The sequence below is a fragment of the Tarenaya hassleriana genome, unplaced genomic scaffold, assembly GCF_000463585.1.
Source record: "Tarenaya hassleriana unplaced genomic scaffold, ASM46358v1 Cleome10, whole genome shotgun sequence".
NCBI classification, from domain to species: Eukaryota; Viridiplantae; Streptophyta; class Magnoliopsida; order Brassicales; family Cleomaceae; genus Tarenaya; species Tarenaya hassleriana.
In genome coordinates this window covers 3,097,588-3,120,690 of record NW_010960188.1, presented here as the reverse complement: position 1 = coordinate 3,120,690, position 23,103 = coordinate 3,097,588, and the positions used below count along the sequence as shown (strand labels likewise).

At 37.7% G+C, this 23,103-nt stretch overlaps 3 protein-coding genes and 1 long non-coding RNA gene across 8 annotated transcripts in view; 2 read left to right on the top strand and 2 right to left on the bottom strand.

Annotated features, from left to right (window-relative positions):
* Nucleotides 1–2,201, bottom strand: part of LOC104802904 (protein LIGHT-DEPENDENT SHORT HYPOCOTYLS 10-like) — a 2,997-nt gene extending 796 nt beyond the window's left edge. Inside the window, exons 1-2 of one of the 2 annotated variants that reach the window (XM_010526737.2) lie at nt 1,468–2,201; nt 20–923 (exon numbers count right to left, since the gene is read on the bottom strand). In XM_010526737.2, coding sequence (XP_010525039.1) covers nt 1,517–2,053 — 537 coding nt within the window. In that variant the 5' untranslated portion in view covers nt 2,054–2,201 and the 3' untranslated portion in view covers nt 20–923; nt 1,468–1,516. Of the gene's footprint in view, nt 1–19; nt 924–1,467 lie in introns of those variants that run through there. The other variant, XM_010526729.2, reaches the window with a different exon arrangement.
* A 10,082-nt stretch (nt 2,202–12,283) lies between these two features.
* On the bottom strand, nt 12,284–15,720 carry LOC104802896 (ketol-acid reductoisomerase, chloroplastic). Its single transcript, XM_010526717.2, has 10 exons — nt 15,342–15,720; nt 15,055–15,147; nt 14,516–14,581; nt 14,243–14,383; nt 13,900–14,127; nt 13,672–13,789; nt 13,441–13,580; nt 13,175–13,342; nt 12,902–13,057; nt 12,284–12,812 (listed from the first exon to the last, which is right to left on the bottom strand). Exons 1-10 carry the CDS (start codon nt 15,627–15,629, stop codon nt 12,444–12,446), a joined length of 1,767 nt encoding a protein of 588 aa, XP_010525019.1. The 5' UTR covers nt 15,630–15,720; the 3' UTR covers nt 12,284–12,443.
* A 675-nt stretch (nt 15,721–16,395) lies between these two features.
* Nucleotides 16,396–19,300, top strand: LOC104802880. Of its 4 annotated transcripts, none has more exons than XR_770116.2 (5): nt 16,396–16,627; nt 17,301–18,052; nt 18,149–18,180; nt 18,273–18,597; nt 18,699–19,300. It is a non-coding gene; the product is annotated as an uncharacterized LOC104802880 (long non-coding RNA). The 4 variants fall into 4 exon arrangements; XR_770117.2 differs by having other exon boundaries at nt 16,397–16,627; nt 17,502–18,052; XR_770118.2 differs by having other exon boundaries at nt 16,398–16,627; nt 17,614–18,052.
* Nucleotides 19,301–20,059: 759 nt separating this feature from the next.
* LOC104802874 (protein trichome birefringence-like 39) lies at nt 20,060–22,622 on the top strand. The gene is made up of 5 exons (XM_010526688.2): nt 20,060–20,492; nt 21,215–21,386; nt 21,685–21,860; nt 21,946–22,104; nt 22,199–22,622. Exons 1-5 carry the CDS (start codon nt 20,179–20,181, stop codon nt 22,488–22,490), a joined length of 1,113 nt encoding a protein of 370 aa, XP_010524990.1. The 5' UTR covers nt 20,060–20,178; the 3' UTR covers nt 22,491–22,622.
* Nucleotides 22,623–23,103: the final 481 nt, after the last annotated feature.

Genomic DNA, 23,103 nt, shown 5'->3' with positions numbered 1-23,103 from the left:
TATATATATATTGCATAGTTATCACCACATGATTAATAAGCTCATACATTCAATTGTTCTTATGTAACCTGTATGCCATATATAGTCTTGACACATATATATACACACAAATGTACACATATGATTATGATTAATTATACGATACGGTGTATATATATACACAAATATGTGCGTACGATGACGGGCAAGCTTTTCCATACCTAATGGAGACAAAGATCTTTTCCCGAAGTGTATACACACAGAATCTATGTACTTACTATTCACAAAAAGCGTATATACTTTATAATTAGATGGATGGGGAAAAAATTTCAAATGCATAATTGTTTTCATAGTACGTCCTTACAAAGTTTACATATGCCTTAGAATAGTTACATGTTCTCATCATATACATGTGGGGTGTACCGTTTGATTCCTTATCTTGACACACAAATTATGTTCAAGATTCGGATACTAACCAAACTGATTCCGAGTATAAACAATTTCAATGTCATATCTATGTAATTGATTCTTTCTAGCTTTGATCATATATATAAATATATATATATATATAAAGAGAGATTCTAGCACCAGAATGTGCTCGTCCATGAAATTTTGCAAAATGGAGATGGAAAAAGCATTAAAGCATATATGGAATTAAACACTAAAATATTATGTGTTTCTGTTGTTAAAGAACCTTAATATAACCATAGGTTATAATCATATAGCAGGGTTCACTTAATTATGTGTCATTTTTCTTTAGTCTATAAATAAATTAATGGCAAAAAGATCGAGGTTGATGCCCTTAGCTTATGGATGGGGCACAGAATCTACAAAATCTTTAAAAGAGGCACATCATATAACTAAAATCCCGTAGCATTCAAAGATCCAATTATTACAGCCTCGAACCGCCACTGTCGCACAACAGTCGTCAATGTGTGTCCGTGCTTTGTTCGTAATTAAACATGCAAGATTAGGAACAATTATACATAAACCATCTGAAATAACAAAAAGAATCATTAACATCTTCTATTAATTAATTCAACCCGTCAATTCCATTCAATCTTATGATCGTGTTCTTGATTGATCAGTTCCTCTCAGAGAAGAATCTTTACTCTTTCATGCATATCTCATAGCTAATTAATTGTCCAAATTAGGGTTTCATGCATGGCCATTATCTACTATGACTTGTCGCTAAGCCGGTAGTGAATCTAAGTTTCAGACTTGATTATAATCAAAGATGAGATCGAGAACCGGCCGATTGATATATATATATATATATAGATTGATATATATATATATATATATACACTCGATGTATATATAGTCCAATAAGTCCTGATCAAACTAAGTCAAGAAGACTAATTAAGATATGAATCTATAAAATATGTGAATAGCTTACGAACATATTAGAATCGGATGAAAGATTCAGATACCTTTGTGATGAAAGAAAAGACACAAAGGACAAAACAAAAGAAGGAGAAAGGTTACCATTGGAGACAGAAGCCGGCGAGATTCAAGATTCGACAAGAAGCCAAATCTAAGAGAAGCGGAACGAGGAGGAGGACGATGAAGAAGAAGAAGAATCTTGATCCTTTTTCGGTGTCGGCTTCTTCTTCTTCTTCTTGTACGGAATACCTCTTGCCTTGGCCTGACACTCCCTGACCTCCCTGAGGTAAACCCTGATCGCTCCGGTGGCGAAAGGGTTCATCTCGGGCGAGCCGCCGTTCTCCTCGTAAGCCGCTCTGAGACGGCCTATGAGAGCGTCGAGGCTCCCCCAGGCCTGTCTGAGTGGGCAAGTGCAGGGAGCTGGCGGCTCGGGCTGGCCGTAGAACATGCAGCCAGGGACGTGGACCTTGGTCTTGCCGAACTGGTCGAGGTAACGGAGGAAATCAAGAACGTGGTTGCAGTTGCACTGAGACAGATGAACAGGTGGTCTCTGGTTCTTGAGATACTGTCCGAACGTGTTCCAGTCCCGCCTTTTCTGTGACTCATACCGGCTCGGTGTCGCCGGTTGCTGCTCTCCTGATCCCGGTCCCTCCATCAAGCTCTTTCCTCTTTCTCCGGAACACGACATGATCTCCAGTGATGATGATGATGACCAAGGTGGTGTGCTTGATGAGGAGATCTTGGGTCAAGAATGAGAGGAGAAGGGTTTTAATTTTGCTGGTGAGAGGTTTGCTAAATCAGGCAAGAACAATGGAGGTTGAGTGAGGTGAAAGAAATAGTAAAAATTGGAGAGAGAGAGAGATGTGATGCAGCTCACATCAGAGAGGACATGTTATGTGGGGCCTATGCAGACTTGCTTTCTTCTTCCTCTTCTTTTCTTTTCAATCATCATTTTCAATTTCATTTTATTTGTCGTCCCGTTATCTTTTTTACATAGATTAATTTCATATCGTGCAAAAGACAATTAAAATTCATCTCGTATTCCACATTCATTTCGTACCCTTTGCCAACTCAAGTTTCAGATATTTCAAAATAATCTTACTAACATATTTCTTTACACACACACTTCAAAGATAGAACTATCTATAAATTTTTAAGAAATAAACAAAAGTTCAAACACTAGATATCTTATTATTTAATAATTCCATTGTTATCATTTTTAAAACAATGGATATAAAAAATACTAATATAATTCAGATTATATATATACCTTATAGATATATTAGAACATATATTTTCTATCTTCTTGAACATATTAGACCTCAAGCTTTATTTTTTTTTTAATTGTGAGTAAAAAGAATTTTTATATTCTGCAAACCCTAAAAAATTGGGTAATTATTTTAAGTTGCTTAATCTCATTAAATTTACGGACACACACATACATATATATTAGAGTTAAAGTATGCATTTAGGTTTTTACATGACATGGTACAATACTGTCGTGAATGTTGTCAACACAAAGCTGCCGCCCCATTGTCTTGAATCTCAAACAAAAGCCTAATTTGTCGATTAAATGGCCCTGCAATTTATTTTATATATAATTAAATGACGGAATTGAGGGAGGAATTCTGCCTGTCATTGGTCTATGAAAACTAGGTTTTCCCTCTTTTGAATTTTTTTTATTATATATATATATATATATTTCTCTTATGGAATCCAGGGAAAACTATAGGTTATGACTCACTAACCACTATATTTTACTTAATTAATCAAAGCATATCTATGATACGCTGCCTTTTATTATATTCGATAAAAAAAACGTTACATATACATTATAATTATATATTTGTGATATTATTATATACTCCAGCTCCAGCACTCAGGTGCACATCATACCGACACGCGTGCATTTATTTTAAGGAACAATTACACAAATTTTTGGTCCGACTAATTAATTAATATATATGTCTAGATATCGATTAATGCTTACACAAATTCTAAATATCTCAAGGGATTAATCATTATTCTCATATATATGTAACAGAATTAATATTCTCTCATATACTCCAGCTCCAGCACTCAGGTGCACATCATACCGACACGCGTGCATTTATTTTAAGGAACAATTACACAAATTTTTGGTCCGACTAATTAATTAATATATATGTCTAGATATCGATTAATGCTTACACAAATTCTAAATATCTCAAGGGATTAATCATTATTCTCATATATATGTAACAGAATTAATATTCTCTCATATATTAGGTTTAGAATAGAGTACGTATATATATATTACATTGGGTAGAGATATGACTAACAACACTATCTACATAATAGGAATACTTCCTATTGTGAATAATATTAAATTATTTCCATATCGTCCAATACGCCCCCTCAAGTTGGAGCTCCGGAGGTGACTCCAATCTTGACACAGAGGTCATGAAACGCGGTGCGAGGAAGCGGCTTAGTGAGAACGTCGGCGAGCTGATCCTTGGAGCTGACATGAAGAACACGAAGTGTACCGGTTTCAACTTGACCACGAACGAAGAGATAGTCCAATACCAAATGTTTCATACGAGAATGAAACACAGGATTGGCACTAAGGTAGGTGGCTCAAATATTGTCACAATAGATAGTCGGAACAGACTTGAGCGAAACACCGAGTTCAGTGAGTAAAGACACGATCCATCGTAACTCAGCTGCCGAATTGGCAACGGACCGATACTCAGCTTCGGTAGAGGAGCGAGAATGTCCAGGAAGCTTCTTCGAGGACCACGAAATCGGATGACCACCAAAGTATACCACGAATGCTCCGGTGGATTTAAAATCCCCAGGATCACCTGCCCAATCTGCATCACTAAAGGCATGAAGCGAGGGAGAATTATTCGCCGAGAGGAAAATACCCGTGGTCCGAGAGCCTGCGAGGTATCGAAGAACACGCTTGGCTGCAGTCCAGTGTACGTCAGTGGGAGCATGCATGAACTGGGAGAGCTTGTTTACGGCAAAACTAATGTCCGGACGCGTGAGTGACAAGTATTGGAGACTGCCAACCACAGTTCGATACTCTGACGGGTCTGAAAGGGCATCGTCGAGATGGAGAGTGAGGCGAGATGTCGAAACCATGGGTGTCGAAACGGCCTTGGCATCAAGCATCTTAGTGCGGTGAAGAAGATCGGAGATGTACTTCCTTTGACTAAGGAAGAGACCCTTGCTCGATCTAGTAGCCTCAACCCCAAGAAAGAAAGAAAGGTCGCCAAGATCCTTGAGAGAAAACCGAGCCGAAATAGCAGCAATGAAGTCTCGGATCTGTGGTGGAGAGTTCCCCGTCACTATAAGATCATCCACATAAACAAGCACAAAGAGATTAAAATCGGTGCCACGGAGGATGAATAAGGAAGCATCAGCCATTGAGTTGACGAAGCCTCGAGCAAGTAAAAAATTCCGTAGCTCCGAATACCAAGCCCGAGGAGCCTGTTTAAGACCATAGATGGCTTTCTGAAGCTTACAAACAAAGTCCGGTCGATCCTTGTCAATAAAACCCGGCGGTTGATGCATATACACTTCATCCGAGAGAGTTCCTTGTAGGAAAGCATTGTTTACATCCAATTGACGAATGCTCCAGCTATGAGTAACCGCAAGGCTAAGAACAAGTCGAATGGTAGTGGGTTTGACAACCGGGCTGAAGGTCTCATGGAAGTCAATGCCGGGACGCTGATGAAAACCTTTGGCTACGAGGCATGCCTTGTACCGATCAAGAGAACCATCTGGGTTGGTTTTAACCCGAAAAACCCAACGACAACCAACAATGTTCGTTGCCGAGGTAGACGGTACTAACTCCCAAGTATCATTCCGAACAAGAGCGTTAAATTCATCACTCATCGCCATACGCCAATGAGGATCTTTCATCGCTTGAGAAATCGACGTTGGTTCCCTGTGAGCATCCAAAAAAGAGGCTGTAAGAGTCAACTTATCAATAGGCTTAGATATATTGTTCTTCCGACGAGTTTGCATTGGATGAGTATTCCTTGGTGGAGAAGCAACTGCCACCCGATGATTAGCTCCGCAATCAACAGCTAAATCCGAATCCGAGCCAGACAAGGAAGAACCAGCGGAGTCCGGTGAAGAATGTACACTCAGGGGCATTGTCGAGGATGGCGGAATGATCGGCGGAATGTAAGTCTGAGCTGGAGTGACCTGAGGACCGAGAGACGAAGGAGAAGAGGATTCAGAGGAGACCGATGACAATGAGGAAGAAAACCGAGAGAGATCACTAAACGGAAAAATGGACTCATGAAAGACCACGTGACGAGAAACAAAAAGGCGAGAGCGGAGAAAATCAAAACATAAGAAGGCACTTTGAGACGAGGAGTAACCGAGAAAGACACAAGGAGCGGATCTGGGATCAAGTTTGTGAGTTGAGTAAGGACGAAGCCAAGGATAACAAAGACAACCAAAGGAGTGAAGCTTACTGTAATGAGGATCAATACCAAAGAGAGACGAATACGGTGACGCCATGGTCAACTTCGGAGAGGGGAGCCGATTAATAAGATAAACGGCGGTCAAAAAAGCAAAGGACCAATACGAAGTGGGAAGAGACGCATGATGTAAGAGAGATAGACCCGTTTCTATAATGTGTCTGTGTTTACGTTCTGATAAATTGATAAATATAATAAATACATAAAATCAAATAAAAAAATAATAAAAATGGTTTAAAATAACAATCATAATTTTTAAATATGTTTAAATTTTTTATTTTTAGTTTTATTTTGATTATTATTCAATTGATAATGATTTTTTGTTTGATCAACGATAAAAATAACAATTTAAAAAATGGAAAACAAGAAAAAAAAGGAAAAAAATATGGAACATAAGATTTGATTTGTTAAATCACGTAAAATACATTTAAAATGAAAAACGGTGGGGTCCACACAATACAACTTAATTTGTACAACAAAATATAACTTAAATATAAGATATGTACAATATAATAATGTTAAGATACTTTATCTATTTTCAAATATATATATATATATATATATGCACACACACAATTAATTATTACCTTGTTTTTTTCAATGATATACAATGATTACCCTTATGTCGATTGGATATGATAGGTCGTAATAAATTAATTGAAAAATGATAGGAATAATCAAAATCCTCATATGCCATGATTTAAAGAGTCGGAAAACTTGGGTCACAAATTAAAAATGAAAAAAGAAAACCTTATATATTACGTCATATTTGGGAGTTTGATGGATCATCTGTATGGGTCCCACTAATAAGGTGTGAAATTTTAAAGTTATAATAATTTAATTATTTAATACTTACGAGTAGGGTTGGACATTTAAACGGGTATCCGATATTTTTGAAAAAAAGATACTCAATTTTAAATGAAGATGAAACCGGGTGCAATAAAATGACAAATTTATATAATGGGTTCGGATTTGGATTTTATATTTTTAAGATAGATTAACCGTAGATATTCGTAAATATATTAAAAAATATCTCTTACTTTTCTAAAGTTATTTATCAAAATATCTAGATTTTAATTTTAAATCCAATATATATTTTTGAAAAACTTCTATAAATTTATGTATATTCTAAATATATAAATTTTCATATTTTAAATGTATTTTTGAATTAAATAATATGATTTTACTAAATATTTGGTTTATGTTTATGTTTGAAAATCTTATTCATATAGATTATACGGATATTTGCGCGTATCCGATTTTTAATTATACGGATACTCAGTCGATAAATATCCGATTTTTACGAGATAGAGAATGTGATATTTTTTTATAAAATCCGCAAAGATAAAAACGAAAACGAATATCTTACAAAACGTGTGCTTGTTAATAATGTTTTCTTCTCTCTCTCTAAAATGTCATATATATTAATATATGGTATATATAAGGCCCAATATATTGGGAGATATTAATTTTCATGTGTTAGAAATTCCAATTACAAAAACCTAAGATTCACACATTCTAAATCTTAATTATGTATTTTTTTAAATTGGATATATTACACAAAATTTTCTAACCTCCCTTAACAAACTATTCCGAAACATTATTTGCGTACGTTAAATTAAAATCATACACCAACGACCTGAAATTTCGTAATTTATGATAGCATTCATAATTTATATATATTCTTCATGCGATTAACATCGATCACTAAACAAAGTGAAAAATAAATCTTTGAGACAAACAAAATCTTCACATTGTTCGAAGATCATGATAAAAAAATGCAAATGAGATAAGGAATGGAAATTAAATATGTTTGGCAAGTGAGACCCATCAGTCATAACCATGCCTTTAATATTCTCAAATTTTATTTATCCTAAACATGTGCACCCCAAAATCTAATGTTTAGATACCAACCCTCGCTGCTATAATTTTCAATAATAATAATAATAATAATAATAATAAAAGTTTGGTCTGTTGGTTGATACCACACATACACACACATACATATATATGTATATATAAATTTTATGGAAGAGATAGAGAGAGAGAGGGGGGGGATGAAAATGTGTACAAAACATGAAACAGTCCAATTATTTTGCACCAACTTGTCAATATATCATTATATAAAATAACTGTTTGAGAATATGATTTGCCTTGTCTTCCTCATCTCTCTCTATCGCCATTATTGTCCTTGTTTCTTTTTCCTTCATTCATATTCGAAATACATCGAACCATTAATTCGTATACGAATATATATAATGATCCAAACTCTCTACTATAATGACAAAAAAAAAATTCAATTATTATAATGGAGATAGAGGGCACAAATCTTTTTAAGTTTATAGAAATATCATTGTGATACCACCGACTTATTCATCGTCTTTACCAATCCCTATCTTGGGTTAACCATTATTTTATATATACATATATGTATATTCGCATGCTTTGGTACTAGATACTTTCTGCAGTTTCACATGAATTATACATTTTTAGTTTCTTTCGCCATGCACGTACATTTAAATGCACAGATATATACATATATATATATATATATATATCGTTATCTCGTCTCTTTATAGAATAGCATACTAGAAATGGGTAAATCTACAAGGTTAATATTTCCGCTGTCAGAATGATTGGCATTTCTAATGCGCACATGCATACATACATACATACATACATACATACATACATACATACATACATACATACATACATACATGTGCATATGAGTGTACATATATATATATATATATATATATATAATTCACTGTTGTGGGGATTCTGTTGCTTTTAAAATCTTTCAGAAATTACGTTTTTCGTGGACTTTTTGTCGCGACGTTTTCTAGGGTTTTTCACTTTCTTTATTTTTTGTCACGTAGTGAGTGTATGGTTCTTTGCTTTAAACTTGACTCGTCTTTTTCCTCCATATTGTAAGAACCTTTCTTCACTCTAGAGGCCGCCGATACCATCTTTGTATGCTTTCGTTTCTACAATTTCTTTTTTTTTTTTTTGTTAATGGTAAATGTATATTAATCTAAATCCGACCAGAATTTTATCCAGAATCTAGAGCCTAAAACAACTCAGACATATTAAAGAGAACAAATACAACAATTAATAGTCATCAAGATGTAGAAACCTTATTGATCGCAGCAAACCGTTGATTTATCACGAATTCTAGTCTCAACGAGGCCTTCTTGGTAGTAGATGACTACTTAAATTTGTCTATTCCATTCCGAGCTCTACCGACTAAGTTAAAGTCAGTTGGGTCTCGAAAAGTAGAGCAGTTGATCTGGAACGAAAGATACGTTGAGCTTCCTTGATCGATCATATCATTTTCATTATCAAATTCAAATTGATATGCCGACTTACTTTTGTTGTCCCGCAAAAGTAAATTTTGGTTGACCATTAGAATGACCCACTGCTCGTTTCGGTGAGATGATACAGGGGTCAAGCTGGGGAGCTGTCGGAGATCTCGACTAGAAGGAAGCTTAGCAAGAACAGGCTGAGCAGAAACCTCAATGGTGGTGTCTGGTTCTGCCACACATACATACAAGAGGGGGGTTGTGGAGAAAGGAAGAGGACAAATTAAAGAGGTCAAAATCAGAAGGTGAAGAGAGATTGGGGCCAAATATGAAATTAACAAAAACGAAGGAGGTGGTGTCTGCCTCGTGAGTGCCCCTTCATTCCGAATATTTTCTCTTTCCCTTTGATGCCTCTTTTTCCCCCACAAATCTTTTTTGCCCCCCTTTTTGTTGATAGCGAAATCTCTCCATTTCTTTTCCTATAAAAATATATTTGTCATATTTTTTGAATTCCCTTCTCCTTATTAATTTTGACAATACCTTTTTTTGGAGAATATGGCATTTGTTTCCTGTTGATTTATTTACTTTTTAATATATTTAACTGTCGACTCCCTTTGATGCCTCTTTTTCCCCCACAAATCTTTTTTGCCCCCCTTTTTGTTGATAGCGAAATCTCTCCATTTCTTTTCCTATAAAAATATATTTGTCATATTTTTTGAATTCCCTTCTCCTTATTAATTTTGACAATACCTTTTTTTGGAGAATATGGCATTTGTTTCCTGTTGATTTATTTACTTTTTAATATATTTTACCGGATAATTTTTTTTATCATTTATATATTATGAAGATTTAATTTTCGCTTTCTATTTTTTAACAAGAAATAAACTTTAATTATATATATTAGATATTTTATCACTTAAAATTAGTAGAATGAATATTAACAGGATTTTATGTATATCACTGATATCGTATAAAATTATATTAATATACGATGTACTTTGTGTTTTTTTTTTTAAATTTATTAATAAAAAAAAGAGATATTTAACGTTCACATATTGTCCACATGGGAAAATAATAGTTTAATTTAACTAGTCTTTATTTGTTTTATGTATTCTAAGGCAAATCCTCTCCCCTAATAGAAATAAATGTGTTATTAATTTCACAAGTACTAATTCCATTTCTTTCCTTCCTCAAGCACTCTCTTATATAATTTAATTTATAATTGTTATATTATAACGTAAATTACAGTTGGTTTTGATTGATTGAAAGATAGATAGATTAACAACTTTCCGAAAGAAATTTTAATCATTCATCCCATGTGTTTGGTTTTGTATTATATGCCCTTTTGGATATTATTATTTTTATAATTAAAACTTAACTCAAAAAATTTAATGAACAAATCTTCTAGAGAAATTTTTAGTATGTATTACGATTTCTCCTATATAATTATTGTGAAAAAATAACAAGTTTTTGTCAACAAAATAAAAAAAAAATTAAGAAAGATAATTAATTAGAGAGGCCTTGCAGGTAAAAAATAAATAAAATTATACTCTTTAAGGGCAAATACTTTTAAATCACATGAAAAAGTTCAAAATTTTAGATCACGCAACAAAAAATATCTGCGAAATATAAAAAACATTTATATTCGAGGACGTGGTATCAAAACATAAATTGGATGTTAAAATTTTAGAAAAAAAAAAACGAAGATGATTATTATTATTATTATTTAATAAAACTTCATTATTTCTATACAATTATATAAAAAAAACTAACTGTTTTCTAAAAAAAATGTCTGAATATTTTGTTGTCACTAAGGATTAGTGAAACCAAAAAATATCATAGCAAATGAAATGCGGCGGGGTGTGACAAAAGGAAAAAAAAAAAATGAAATGCAGATTTCAATTTTATAATACAAAACCAAAAAAAAAAAATTACAAATAAAAGTTGCTGAATTGTTAGGTTGTCATCAAGATACAGATATAAAAACTAGTCTTAATTTAGTGTATTTTCTTGCAATCTCAAAAATTGGAATATGTTACGAATAATTATATAACATTATTAGATAAACGATTTCCAATAAAATAAATCTGAGCTAATATACAGTTTTCTGAAACTTGCGTTTTAGTAAATCTTTGATTCGATATGGGTTATGTGACATGCGAAATAAAATTTTAATGCAATGTTATATGGGTAGGCTGCAGCATTAAATTTGTTTTATACACATTGTTTTATCCTTTGACTACTTTAAAATTGGATTTATTATTGACGATATTTTATAATTTTAAATTACTTTAATCTCTGTAGATTTAAGAAACGTGATGGATTTGGATCAAAATAATTGATGAATTATTTCACCAACCGATTGGGACAGATTAATAACTAACCAGCAAAGGAAAAAGAACCCCAACTAAAATTATTACGAGAAAAACAAAAACAAAATCAGTGGGTCGATCCGACCCGGCCCATTTAAATATTGTTGCATAAATGGGCCTCATCATATTGGGCCTATAGCTATAATATTCACTTCGCATCCCATAACTGATTTCTAATTAAAAAAAAACATTCCAAATTACAAAATTTCAAAACAAAAAAAAAAACGTTAACTCTTTTTAATTTTTACATTAAATTATAAAATTTTGAAAACCTACAATGCCATGATAGTTTTTATAAATGGTTTAGATATTTATAGCTTAATTTTATAACGATTTTTGAGATTTGAGATTTAGTTTCGTCGTTTATTAAAAATTGAAGGTAAAATTAAAAATCAGGAATAATCTCGAACATTTATTTGAAAATTTATTTAAATTTTTTAGCCGTTAGTGTATTAATATCCGATTTTTTATTTTTACTTTTCATTATTTACAAGGCTTCTCTCTTACTATATTATTCATTCCAAATTTTTCTGTGCCGATTTTTTTTTTCCCGGAAAGTAAAAGGAAGATGGAGGTGATAATCATTCCAGGTCCAGGACCTAAGCTGTGATTGTTCGACGTTCGATGCTGGCTTTTTTTTATCGGATCAGCTCGGGTTTCGGCATATTTCTGTTGTTCATCTTGTTATGAGCATTGGTCCTGTCGTGTTGGTTCTTGCTCAAGCTACTGATGAAAAAAAATGTATGAAGAAAAGAGGAAGAAATTCAGACAAAGGAGAAACAGAAGCCATATATCGGGTTTTGTTTTCCAACAGACAAAAGAAGAGTTTTTTTTTTTTTTCCAAAAACGCTCGCACTCTCAAAAGCTAAAGATCACCACTAGATTATATCTCAGATTACATAAACTGATGATAAGATCTCACCTCAGTTCCCAGACTGACGGAGCTCTGGTCGGACGAAATCAGCGTCCGGAGGCACCGAGATGTCGACGGTGGGCCTCAGCTGGGCGCAGACTTCGATGGCGCCATGGACAGGATCGGACAGGAAGTTGCTGATTAGGTCTCTGTTCACTGGTGTCCCGTTGTCAGCTGCCACAAGGGCTTGCTGCGTCAGGATGTAATCGAACCTCGGTGCCCATTTCCTCGAACCCAGCCGAGCCGTGGTCGAACAGTTGTCCACCATGAAAGACACTCCCCTCGCGTGCATGAACGGGTTCAGCGAATCCACGGACTCGATCACGCTCTCGTTGATGATCTCAGAGTACGAGTGCCCTTTCTTCCTCAATACCTCGATCTGCATTTTTCATGAAACCGAGATCATGAGGGCGTGTATATATGTAGAGATGAATGTGTATATATATCAATATATATATGTATGCATACCTGAGCCATCATGAGTGCCACATAAACTCCTGCGGTGAAAGGGTACAATGGGCCAAGGTCGTCAGCCGGTCTGACCTTCCGAACACGCTCACCGACCTTCCACATGCGTGTCTGGTCGATTTTTCCCATCGGGAATGCTGGTAAACCTTCCTTATCCTGTCGAAATCAGTAAAAAACAATCAATGAATACACATTTACATGCTTTATCCATTTTCCGCTCGGAAAAATGCTCGAGGCATTGTGATAACAAGGTTAGGGTTAAGATCACTGTACGTAGAAACGACGACCAGCTAAGACAACACTCCGGATTTCGCTACCGGTGGCTACATCCTCGTAACATTCGTAGAGGATGTCCATGCAAGGATAGTAAGAAGCACTGTATGCAGTCTCGAAGACCTTTTTGTCTTCCTGGGAGAAGGAGTTGTATACAGCCAACATTCCCTATTCACAATTCATCAAATGAGAATCAACGATTAAAAAAATATAAATCGAGCAAAACCCGGAAATCAAAAGTTGACGTTTGAAAGATTCTTCCCAACCTGGGTCGAGATTGTTCTTGATATTATTCCTGTGATGCATTCCACTGTGTTCTTGTAAGCCAAGTCTTCGCTCATCCCATTTTCAGTGTACCTTCTAAACAGAGCCTCCACAATTCCGTGAACAGCACCGAGCAGAATGCCTGTGTATACAAAAAGAATAAGGTCAGTGACTAATGCCGGGTGATGTAATAAAACTTCGGTTTTCTGAGAAATGAAGACAGAAAATTTCACCTCGTTCCCCGAAGATGTCACTCTTGTACTCCTGCTCAAGAGTGGTGGCAAAAGTAAAAGGAGAGCCAAGAGCAACTGACCATCCTAGGGCAACATCTGTAGCTCTGCCATCAACATCCTGCAAAGGAAATATCATCATGGCGAATATTGACTTAGGTTCAAAAAACACGGTACCACCATCGTGAAAGAAATGCTATAAAGATTTATATATATATATAGATAAGGAACCTGGTGAACTGCAAAACTTGAATTAATTCCAGCACCATTGATTTCTTTTCCTTGGACGTAAAGTCTCCTAACAGAGGGACCCATTCCCTTAGGACATACAGCGATCACACTGATGTTCTTCGGGAAATCGAGTCCCATTGACTGCAAATGCCCCAAGAGAAACCCATGTGACAGCCCGAGAATGCTGTTTGGCTTCATGTGGGAGAACACTTTCTCATAGCTATCAGCCTACAAAACATGACAGATTGACGACATCCATGTATATAAAAAGTATATCGAACAAGTAAATACTATATTTTCAGCAAAAAATGTAAATGCAAACAAGGTCCCGGAAAGAACAAACCTGTGCAGCATCAGAGATCAAGAGTAACACAAGATCACTGCTAGAGATAGTCTCCCATATGTCACCCAAAGTACCAGTCTCTTCGGTAAATCCAGCAGCACGGGCCTCATCAAATGAGCGAGAGCCCTTTCTAAGTCCAATCTACAATAACACAGGAAAGAAACCAGCCACCAAAGTCAGGGCATAGCCTTGAAGTAACAGTGAGAGCATTAACCATAAAAGCCAAATTCTCAGCTCCCATGTATGGAGTTAGCACGACACAATCTACGTTACCTTAACAACTATGCCAGACTTTGCCTCAGCAAGTGAATCCCTCAAATTTTGAGCTTGAGCAGGCCCCTGCAAATGCATAACAAAGTTAGCAAGGGATATGCAGCTGTTGACCAAACGGCAAGGTATAGGTTTAACCAAATTCTTTTCCTTCCAACTCAAATATAAGAAGCAAGGAGATGACACGAGTCACACGACAGCAGTTAGTTAGTTTATAAACAATCATATTCACAGGACAGAACCAAGGATAATCTACATATCAACTAGGATTTGAGGGCTGCAGCCATTTCAAACTATCAGTTAATCAAAACTATCATAGTCATTTCTTCAACTTCAGCATGTGAAAAAACCGAACTCTGGTTCTTCCCAAATCTTAACAAAGAGAAGTAATCAACCAAAACACCATCTGGGAACACAAAACTCAGAAAAGGTTTAAACTTTTCCACCAAAGCCAAACCGATATCATGGAGAAGCATTCACAAACAACGAATACGCGGAGGAAGTGAAGCACAAAAGAAATTTCAAGAAAACAATATCGTTACCTGAGAGCCCCAACCAATCACACCGATCTGCTTAATCCCCTTGAAAGCATCTGGAAGCAGCTTGAACAAATCCCTTCCTCCTCTCACAATGCACTAGACAAGGGATTGCCAAAAAAAACATCAGCAAAGACACTAAGAAATGCTTCGAAGTGGTTAAAAATGGAAAACCCAGAAAATGGAAACTGGAAAGAACAAAGATTTGATGTGATACAACCCAAACCAATCAACACGCAAACAGGATAAACTCCACGCATCTGAACAGAAACGAGAAGTGGAGAAGAAGAGACCTCGTCGTGACCAGCGAGGGAAACCTTTTCCTTCTTGAATATGGAGGTCTCGAAATCCAGAGAAATCGGAGCCGTGACCGACGGAGCCGACACCATGCGAGCCGCGACGGAAGAGCCGGAGACGCCACTTCCCGCGACGGCGGCCGTCAGCGGACGCAGAGGGTTGGAACAAGACGAGAGGAAACCGATTTTGGGAAGCGATACGGCCCTGGGTTTGGAGGATCGAGGGGTTTTGGAGGAAGAAGGACAAGAGAGGGAAGGAGCAATGGAGGAAGTAGCCGCCGCCATTTTTCTCAGCGCCGAGTAAACGAGGAAGGAGAGGGGTTATGTGTCTGCGCAAAGCTGCGAAAGTGAGCTCAATTAGGGTGAGAAGTGGACAACCGATAAGAAGCACATACACACGGTTTTTTTTTTACCTACGCTTCAGCCCAAATAAATTATTTTTTTTGTTGCAAATTTTTTAAATAAATAAAAAAGCTAATCATTTTAGGTAGATATCCATTTTGTAAAAAATAAATACGACAGAAAATATTAAAAAAAAAGGAATAACAGATTTATTTGGATAAAATAGATTTACTTGGGATAAATTTAGAAATTTTCATGTACTTAATATGTGAATTACCACTGGTAATTTAATTTATGAGATCCTTTTCAGTGTTTCTTATGCACCGAAGAAATTTAAATGTTTTATGTCCATATAAAAATTTCTTATAATCTTTTTTTAATTATAAATTTATAATTAGATTTCGAATCTTTATCCGTATCCTTTTTAAACAATTTTTTCTGTATTGGTTTAGTTTTTGTTTTTTTTTTGGGCAAAGGCTCTATTGAATTTCAATATTTCAATGGCTTAGAACCACGAAAAATGGGCTTTGGCCCATTTAAAAGGCCCAATAACTGGTTAACTTAACGTTGACATCTCAGCGGCAGAAGAGATGGATGGTCAGTGAATCGTACGGTCATGATTCGAAGAAGTCAAGTAGATCGGACGGCCTCTACGTTGTTACGTATATTCACAATTTCACACCGAAGTGATCGTCTACTGCGCCCGAAGATTGAATTAGGGTCCCCAATTTCGTTAATAAAAAAAATTACTGTCTTTTTTTCTTTTCCAATCGAGGACTTCTCCGCAGGATCTCTGTTTCTGGGAAGATCAAGCTGAATCTGTGTCGGCCATGGAGAAAGACAAGGAAGCATCAACTGATCCTGGGACCGCCGATGATAACGAAGAGACAGAATCTACAGAGATCGTTCTCTTCCAAGTGTCCGAATGCTGTGTTTACTTGGTAAGATTTCTCTCTTTGCGTTTGCTTTGAGTTTTCTCGTTCAAATGGGTATGTTGAGTTATTGCTGGATTCTGTCTTTCCGCGAAAGCTCCAAACCTTTCTGGGCGGATTTATAGGAGGGTTTTTGGATCGGGTAGTTGGTTTTAGTTCACTTAATCTGGTATTAGAAAACTGCGGTTTTTCCATGGAGGAAATTATCTTAATCTATGATTGTCAAGTTTTTTTGGGTTAACGGAGAACCAAAGAACAGACTAATCTTGGGGTGGTGCCAGCCGCCGTTTGATTTGGAATATACGTCTCCTTCTCAAATTTGAGGGTTTAAACTCGAGTCGTGGTAGAAACTTTGCACCCATTTTAGCGGTTGAACTATCTAAGTTTGGGTCTGTGCTTGTCAAGTTCCTTTCCGGGTTCATGAAATTGGTGAATTGATGGATGATCCGGCAGATAAGTTTTCAAGTAGCCTTCTGCTATTAGATCGCAGAGGCTCGTGGTGAAGCGTGTTTGGTTGTTTTGAAGGCCTAAGGTTCTGTCTTTAAGCATGACTGGTCCAGTTGTGAATTAAGTGATGTCTTCTGATCAGGGATGTTTGGTCGTCTAGTGTTATTATACTTGCCCTTTTTCAGTCAAGAACTCCACTAACTCATGTGTCAAACCATGGTGGTGATAACTCCAGATGGATGAACTGAGATTACAGTATCGTGTTCTTTGGTTATGGTTCTTCTTGGACAATATTGGGTGGGTTCTCTTCTACTAACAAGTTAAGATAATCGTTGAAATCGGTACTTTGCTGTTCATTCACTTGAAGTCATTGGATGTTTTAACATTATATCTTCTGTTAACCCTCCGAAATTGATAATTCGAACCCATTTTCCAGCGGAATTGTCTTAGAGTAATTTGCAAAGCCAGAAGATGATGGAGTTGGAGATTTGGAAGTCATGTTGAATCTTGTGTTATGTCTGATAGGCATTTCTTTGCCATCTGTGCAGATACCTCCAAGAAAAAGCGCAGATTCTTACAGCTTATTTCTTCTCTTCGTGAGAACAATGTCTAATGCGTAGGATTCTCTTTCCCAATGCTGTAGATTCTTAATGGATTTTCCCATACTGTAGCGGATCTTCCTTTGTACTGAAACCCTTCAGAATAGTGGACTGAATGATGAAAACCTGGAAGAAAATCTTGGAAGCCAATCCGACATTGCGAGTAATGAGTCCATGTGTGGGGCTCTGCCGATGTACACCGGCTCTCTTACAGGGCCGACGAGTGGGACGTGAATAAATGGGCATGGGAAGGGGCACTGAAAGTGATCAGCAACGGAGAAGAATGCATAATCAGACTTGTAGATAAAACCACCGGTGAACTCTACGCTCAGGTGTTCTTGAGAGATGGCGAACCACATCCCGTGGAACCTGTGATCGACAATAGCAGGTACTGAATATAGCCATAAAACCGAACTAGGCCGTCCCATAAAGCGGCTGCTGATTCAATAGTGGGTATCTAAAAGATTGATCTTTTCCTTTACAGATATTTTGTTCTTCGCGTTGAAGAAGAAATAGGTACTGGATAGAGATCGTGTGTTGTTCTGCACTTTCGATTAAAAAGATGAAAAAAACTCGGTTTTTGAATGTACCCTTTGAAAGTGTTGCAGGTGGTCGTGTCGGGATGCTTTTATTGGAATTGGGTTTCGAGAAAGAACAGAAGCTTACGACTTCCAAGCCGCACTTCATGACCATATGAAGTAATGTTCCGGTTCCGAAACCCCCAGCTGTTTCTTGTTTTGTAACATTGACATTCTTTCAAATGAGCTTGTCTGCTTGAAAAAGCCGAGGCAACTAAATGGATCGACATCCGGTCTATACTAATGTTACTTGAACAAGAAGAAAACAGCGGAAGAGATGGAAGAACAGTTTCAGAGCACCTCAGCTGATGACAGCTTAAAGGAGGGAGAGACCATCGTTCTCCAACTCAAAAACGTAAAGGAATTAACGCCCTCTCTGTCACTGCTTCAGACATCTTCTGTTCTTGCATTTTCTTTAAATCGGGTTCTGTTTTTTTATGTTTCAAATGATGGCAGCGTCATAGAGAGGCAACGGGGACACGAAGTCGAAAATACTCGAGAAGGGTCTGAGCAATCTGGCCCGGGAAGAAAAGGGCAAGTCTATAGGGACGGCTGTCTCTATTATTCAGCCGCCGCCACCTCCAGGACCCTTTCCCCACGGCGGCCACGACGGTTCAGATCTCTCCGTCAAGTAAACAGCCAAATCTCAGCCTCAAACGGTCATCAGAAGAACATAATTCTCAGACAAAAGGACAAAAAGAGAGAGAACGGAATCAAGCCGAGGAACAGAGAACAGAAGATGCTCCAGAAGATGACTTTGGGGACTTTCAAGCAGCAGCTGTGTAATGAAAACAGACCCGAACCCACAAAAAAAAATTATAATACTCAGCTACTATACGTCAGATATGGGAGAGGGAGATAAAGATCCACGTAAGGTAGAAAATAATGGTGCCGGCTTCAAATGGATGAAGCATGGGGAGTTAGATATGGTAGGGACAATATATATACACATACACTGGTACGGAAAACAGGTTGTATCATCATACAATCATCACATTTATTTTTGAATTTTTGGTGTCAGACAGTCAATCTCTCTAATCCCCCACATTTCGATATCAGATGGATTTCAGACGTCATTTGAAAATGTGTATAATATAAGTCACAAATCAGCAAAAGGTTGTCTGAATGGGACTGGAAAACTGCATCAACATGAGTGGAGGACCATCTGAAATAATTGACCAAATTTCATATGCACCGATCTCCATTATTCTCTAGCAATACCTAATGATTTGTTTCTCTGTACCTGAATTATTGGATCTCGTTTTCTGCCTAAACGTATTACACCATATTATATATATATATATAATATGGTGTACTCTCAAATCTAGTCTTTGTAATCTTGGAGGTTGACCCAAAACCCGCACACATGCTCATATCCTCCACGGCACTACGTGTGACAGCTGCCTATTGGAAAACCCATATTTTATACGACTTCATACGAAATATTAAATCATAAAGTTTTGTTTTTTTTTTTCGGTTGAAATATTTATGATACTGTAATCAAGTTGTCCAAACTTTTACAATGTTGAAGTAGATTGACGTGTATACATATGGGAACAAAAAAACGTTGTCAGAGTGGAAATTTCGGGTCCTCTTTTTATACACTGAAAAAGTCAAATCCTTTTTTTGTGAACACAACTTTAGGTTTCTTTAAAACAATTTTCTTTTGTCTTTAAACTAATTTTATGATATTACGGGAAATTCGCCTTTTTATGTGAAAAGCAACAACTCATCATTTTACAGATTAAGGACACAGAGAGTAGAGGAGGACTCCTCCCCTCCCCATGTGAAATCACTCTCTCTCTCTCTCTCTCTCTCTCTCTCTCTCTCTCTCTCTCTCTCTCTCTCTCTGTGGAGTGTTATATATAACTCTACAGTCAGAGAGCTTCTTCCCCACCAAACAAAAGACTCTGAGATCGAATCCCAAAATACCGAAATGGGTTTCTCTCTCCACTTGTTCTTATTCCTTCTCTGTCTCTCGATCTCATATCCATTCGTATCTGCGACGGGACAAGAACAGAGCAGCTCTTACTCCAACAGCAGCAGCGACAATGGCGTCTTCGGAGCGAGGAAGCTAGCCGGGAAATGCAACTGGTTCAGAGGGAGATGGGTTTACGACGCCAAGTACCCATTGTACGATCCGTACAAATGCCCCTTCATAGACCCGCAGTTCAACTGCAAGAAGTACGGTCGTCCCGACAGTCTCTACCTCAAGTACCGGTGGCAACCCTTCTCCTGTTCCCTCCCCAGGTTCTTCCGAATCTTATGCTGTATCTTTCTGCAATGTAGGTAGTGGTGTCCGTAGCTAATCGCTCCTCCCAGTTCTTGATTCCTTCTCGTTTTTAGGGTTCATGCTATGAACCAAGCAACTCTCCTGGAGGAAAATTACATACACTTTTGGCTTTGGACGTCCCTTAAAGTTGCAAGATAGTTTTGGAGGCCAAAGGTTCAACATTTACATAATTAGATTCACACGGGAAGAGACTATTTCCTTTAAAGTAAAATATCTATCATTCTCTCCACAATTCGATTTGGAAAAGGGCAATGATACTTTCCTCCCTCCCTCTCCCCCCCCCCCCCACTGGCTTTGGATTTCAAATTTTGAAACTTTTTTCACACCCATATATTGTCTCGAACCCCATGATTCCATTCTATCGAGGAGGAGGGGTGAAAAAAGGGAATAGAGGACCGCAGGAATCCAAAGAAGCGATCAAAGAAAGTGTTCGTCTCGGACTTGGTAGTATTTATTAGAATTTCACTTCTCGAGGACAGTTAATTAACACCCATATGGCCGGATCCGTGAAAACAGCCGAGCGCTGCCGTAGTCTGTTGTCTTTGTGTACTCTACTCTGTGTTTGGCTGTTGCCTGAACCCAAAGGAACAACAGACCAATCATGGGTCTGAATCCAAGATTCTAAATCTTCGGTTTTGGTTTTGGTTTTTCAACGAATTCTGTGATGGGGGGAGATCAGGTTCAATGGGCTGTACTTCTTGAGGAAGATGAAGGGGAAGAAGATAATGTTCGTGGGAGATTCGCTGAGCTCGAACATGTGGCAGTCCCTGGCTTGTCTGATTTACTCCTGGGCTCCTAACTCCAGATTCACTCTTCTCCGACAAAAGGGTCTCTCCTCTCTCACCTTCGAGGTCTGTGTTTTTTTCCTTCCTTTCCTCTTTGTCTTTATTACAATAAGAAAATGAAATTAAAAAAAAAAATTATTATCTGGGTCTTCTCACCGATCTCTGCTGTAATTATTATCGGTTTTCTTTTTCAATTCTATTCCGGAAATTGTCAAAAAAAAGGTCATAATTCTTCGGGACAAAAAGCACTTCTAACGGGGAAAAAGGGGGGCACTTTTTGCTAACGTGCACCGTCGAGTGGTGGACTGTGCTACCGTGCACCTCGCGTGTATCCATCATCCTCTCTCCGGTTGGATATTTGCAGGATTATAAGGTGACGTTGCTGTTATACAGAACGCAGTTTCTGGTGGATCTTGACTCGGAGAAAGTGGGGCGAGTCCTGAAGCTTGACTCGATCAAGCAAGGCAACATGTGGAGAGGCATGGACGTCTTGATCTTCGACACGTGGCACTGGTGGACCCACACCGAGCGCATCCAGCCGTACGTTCTTGTTTCATTTCACTCTCTTTCCATGATCGATGGCGACGAGACAGCGGGTGCTGAACTCTGTGTGATGACGTGGCAGGTGGGATTACATGGAAGACGGGAGGAGGCTTTACAAGGACATGGACAGGCTGGTCGCTTTCTACAAAGGCTTGACCACGTGGGCTCGCTGGATCAATGCCAACGTCGACCCTTCCAAGACCAAGGTCTTCTTCAATGGCGTCTCTCCCACCCATTACGAGTAAGCACCCCTTCTTTCTCTTCTTCACTTCCCGTTAATTAATATCCAACGCAAAACCCTAATCCGATCCATGGCGGCGTGTGGGTGGGCGAAGGGGTAAGGACTGGAACGAGCCGATGAAGTCGTGTTCGAGCCAGACACAACCCTACTTTGGACCCAAGTACCCAGCAGGGACGCCAATGGCGTGGGTGGTGGTGAACAAAGTGTTGAGCCGGGTGAAGAAACCGGTGTACTGGCTCGACATAACGGGATTGTCTCAGCTGAGGAAAGACGCGCACCCTTCGGCCTACAGTGGGAACCACCCAGGCAATGACTGCAGCCACTGGTGCCTCCCTGGCTTGCCCGACACTTGGAACATCCTCTTCTATGGTGCTCTTCTCACTTAACTGGCTACTCTTTTTCTCACCTTTTTTTTTTTAATGTTTTTGTCCCATAGGTATTCGATTATCCTTTTTCCTTTTCTTGTTTTTTCGATTTGCAGTTTGATCTAATTGTAATGAAAATTTGTCTTCTCTCGATTCTTGATTCTAGATATCGTTTTTAAAACGTGGGAACATTACATACATACATATATATATACATATATAATGTGGTTCCATGCATTTTCGAGGTATCTGTCTATGATTTCACGTGTTTCCGTAAATCTCGGAGAAAATGACGACAGACTTCGACATTTTGTCAGTAAAAAACACAGAAAAAGCTCAAACCTTTCGATTTCGAATAGGTGACGATGTAAAGTCATCTAAAGTTCTTTAAATTTTTTAATTATATATTTTTCTTGTAAATATAAATATTAATATTGACAAAGAAAAAAATTCACAGAAATAAAGAGGTGAAAATTTTGGACCAAAAAATTCATATATGTTATAAATGAATAGTGAAGCTACGGTACTGTTCACGCAGCCGGATACTGTTCACGCAGCCGGACACTGTTCACGCAGCCGGGTACTGTTCACGCCGCCATACGGTTACTGTTTAGCCGCCATACGGTTACTGTTC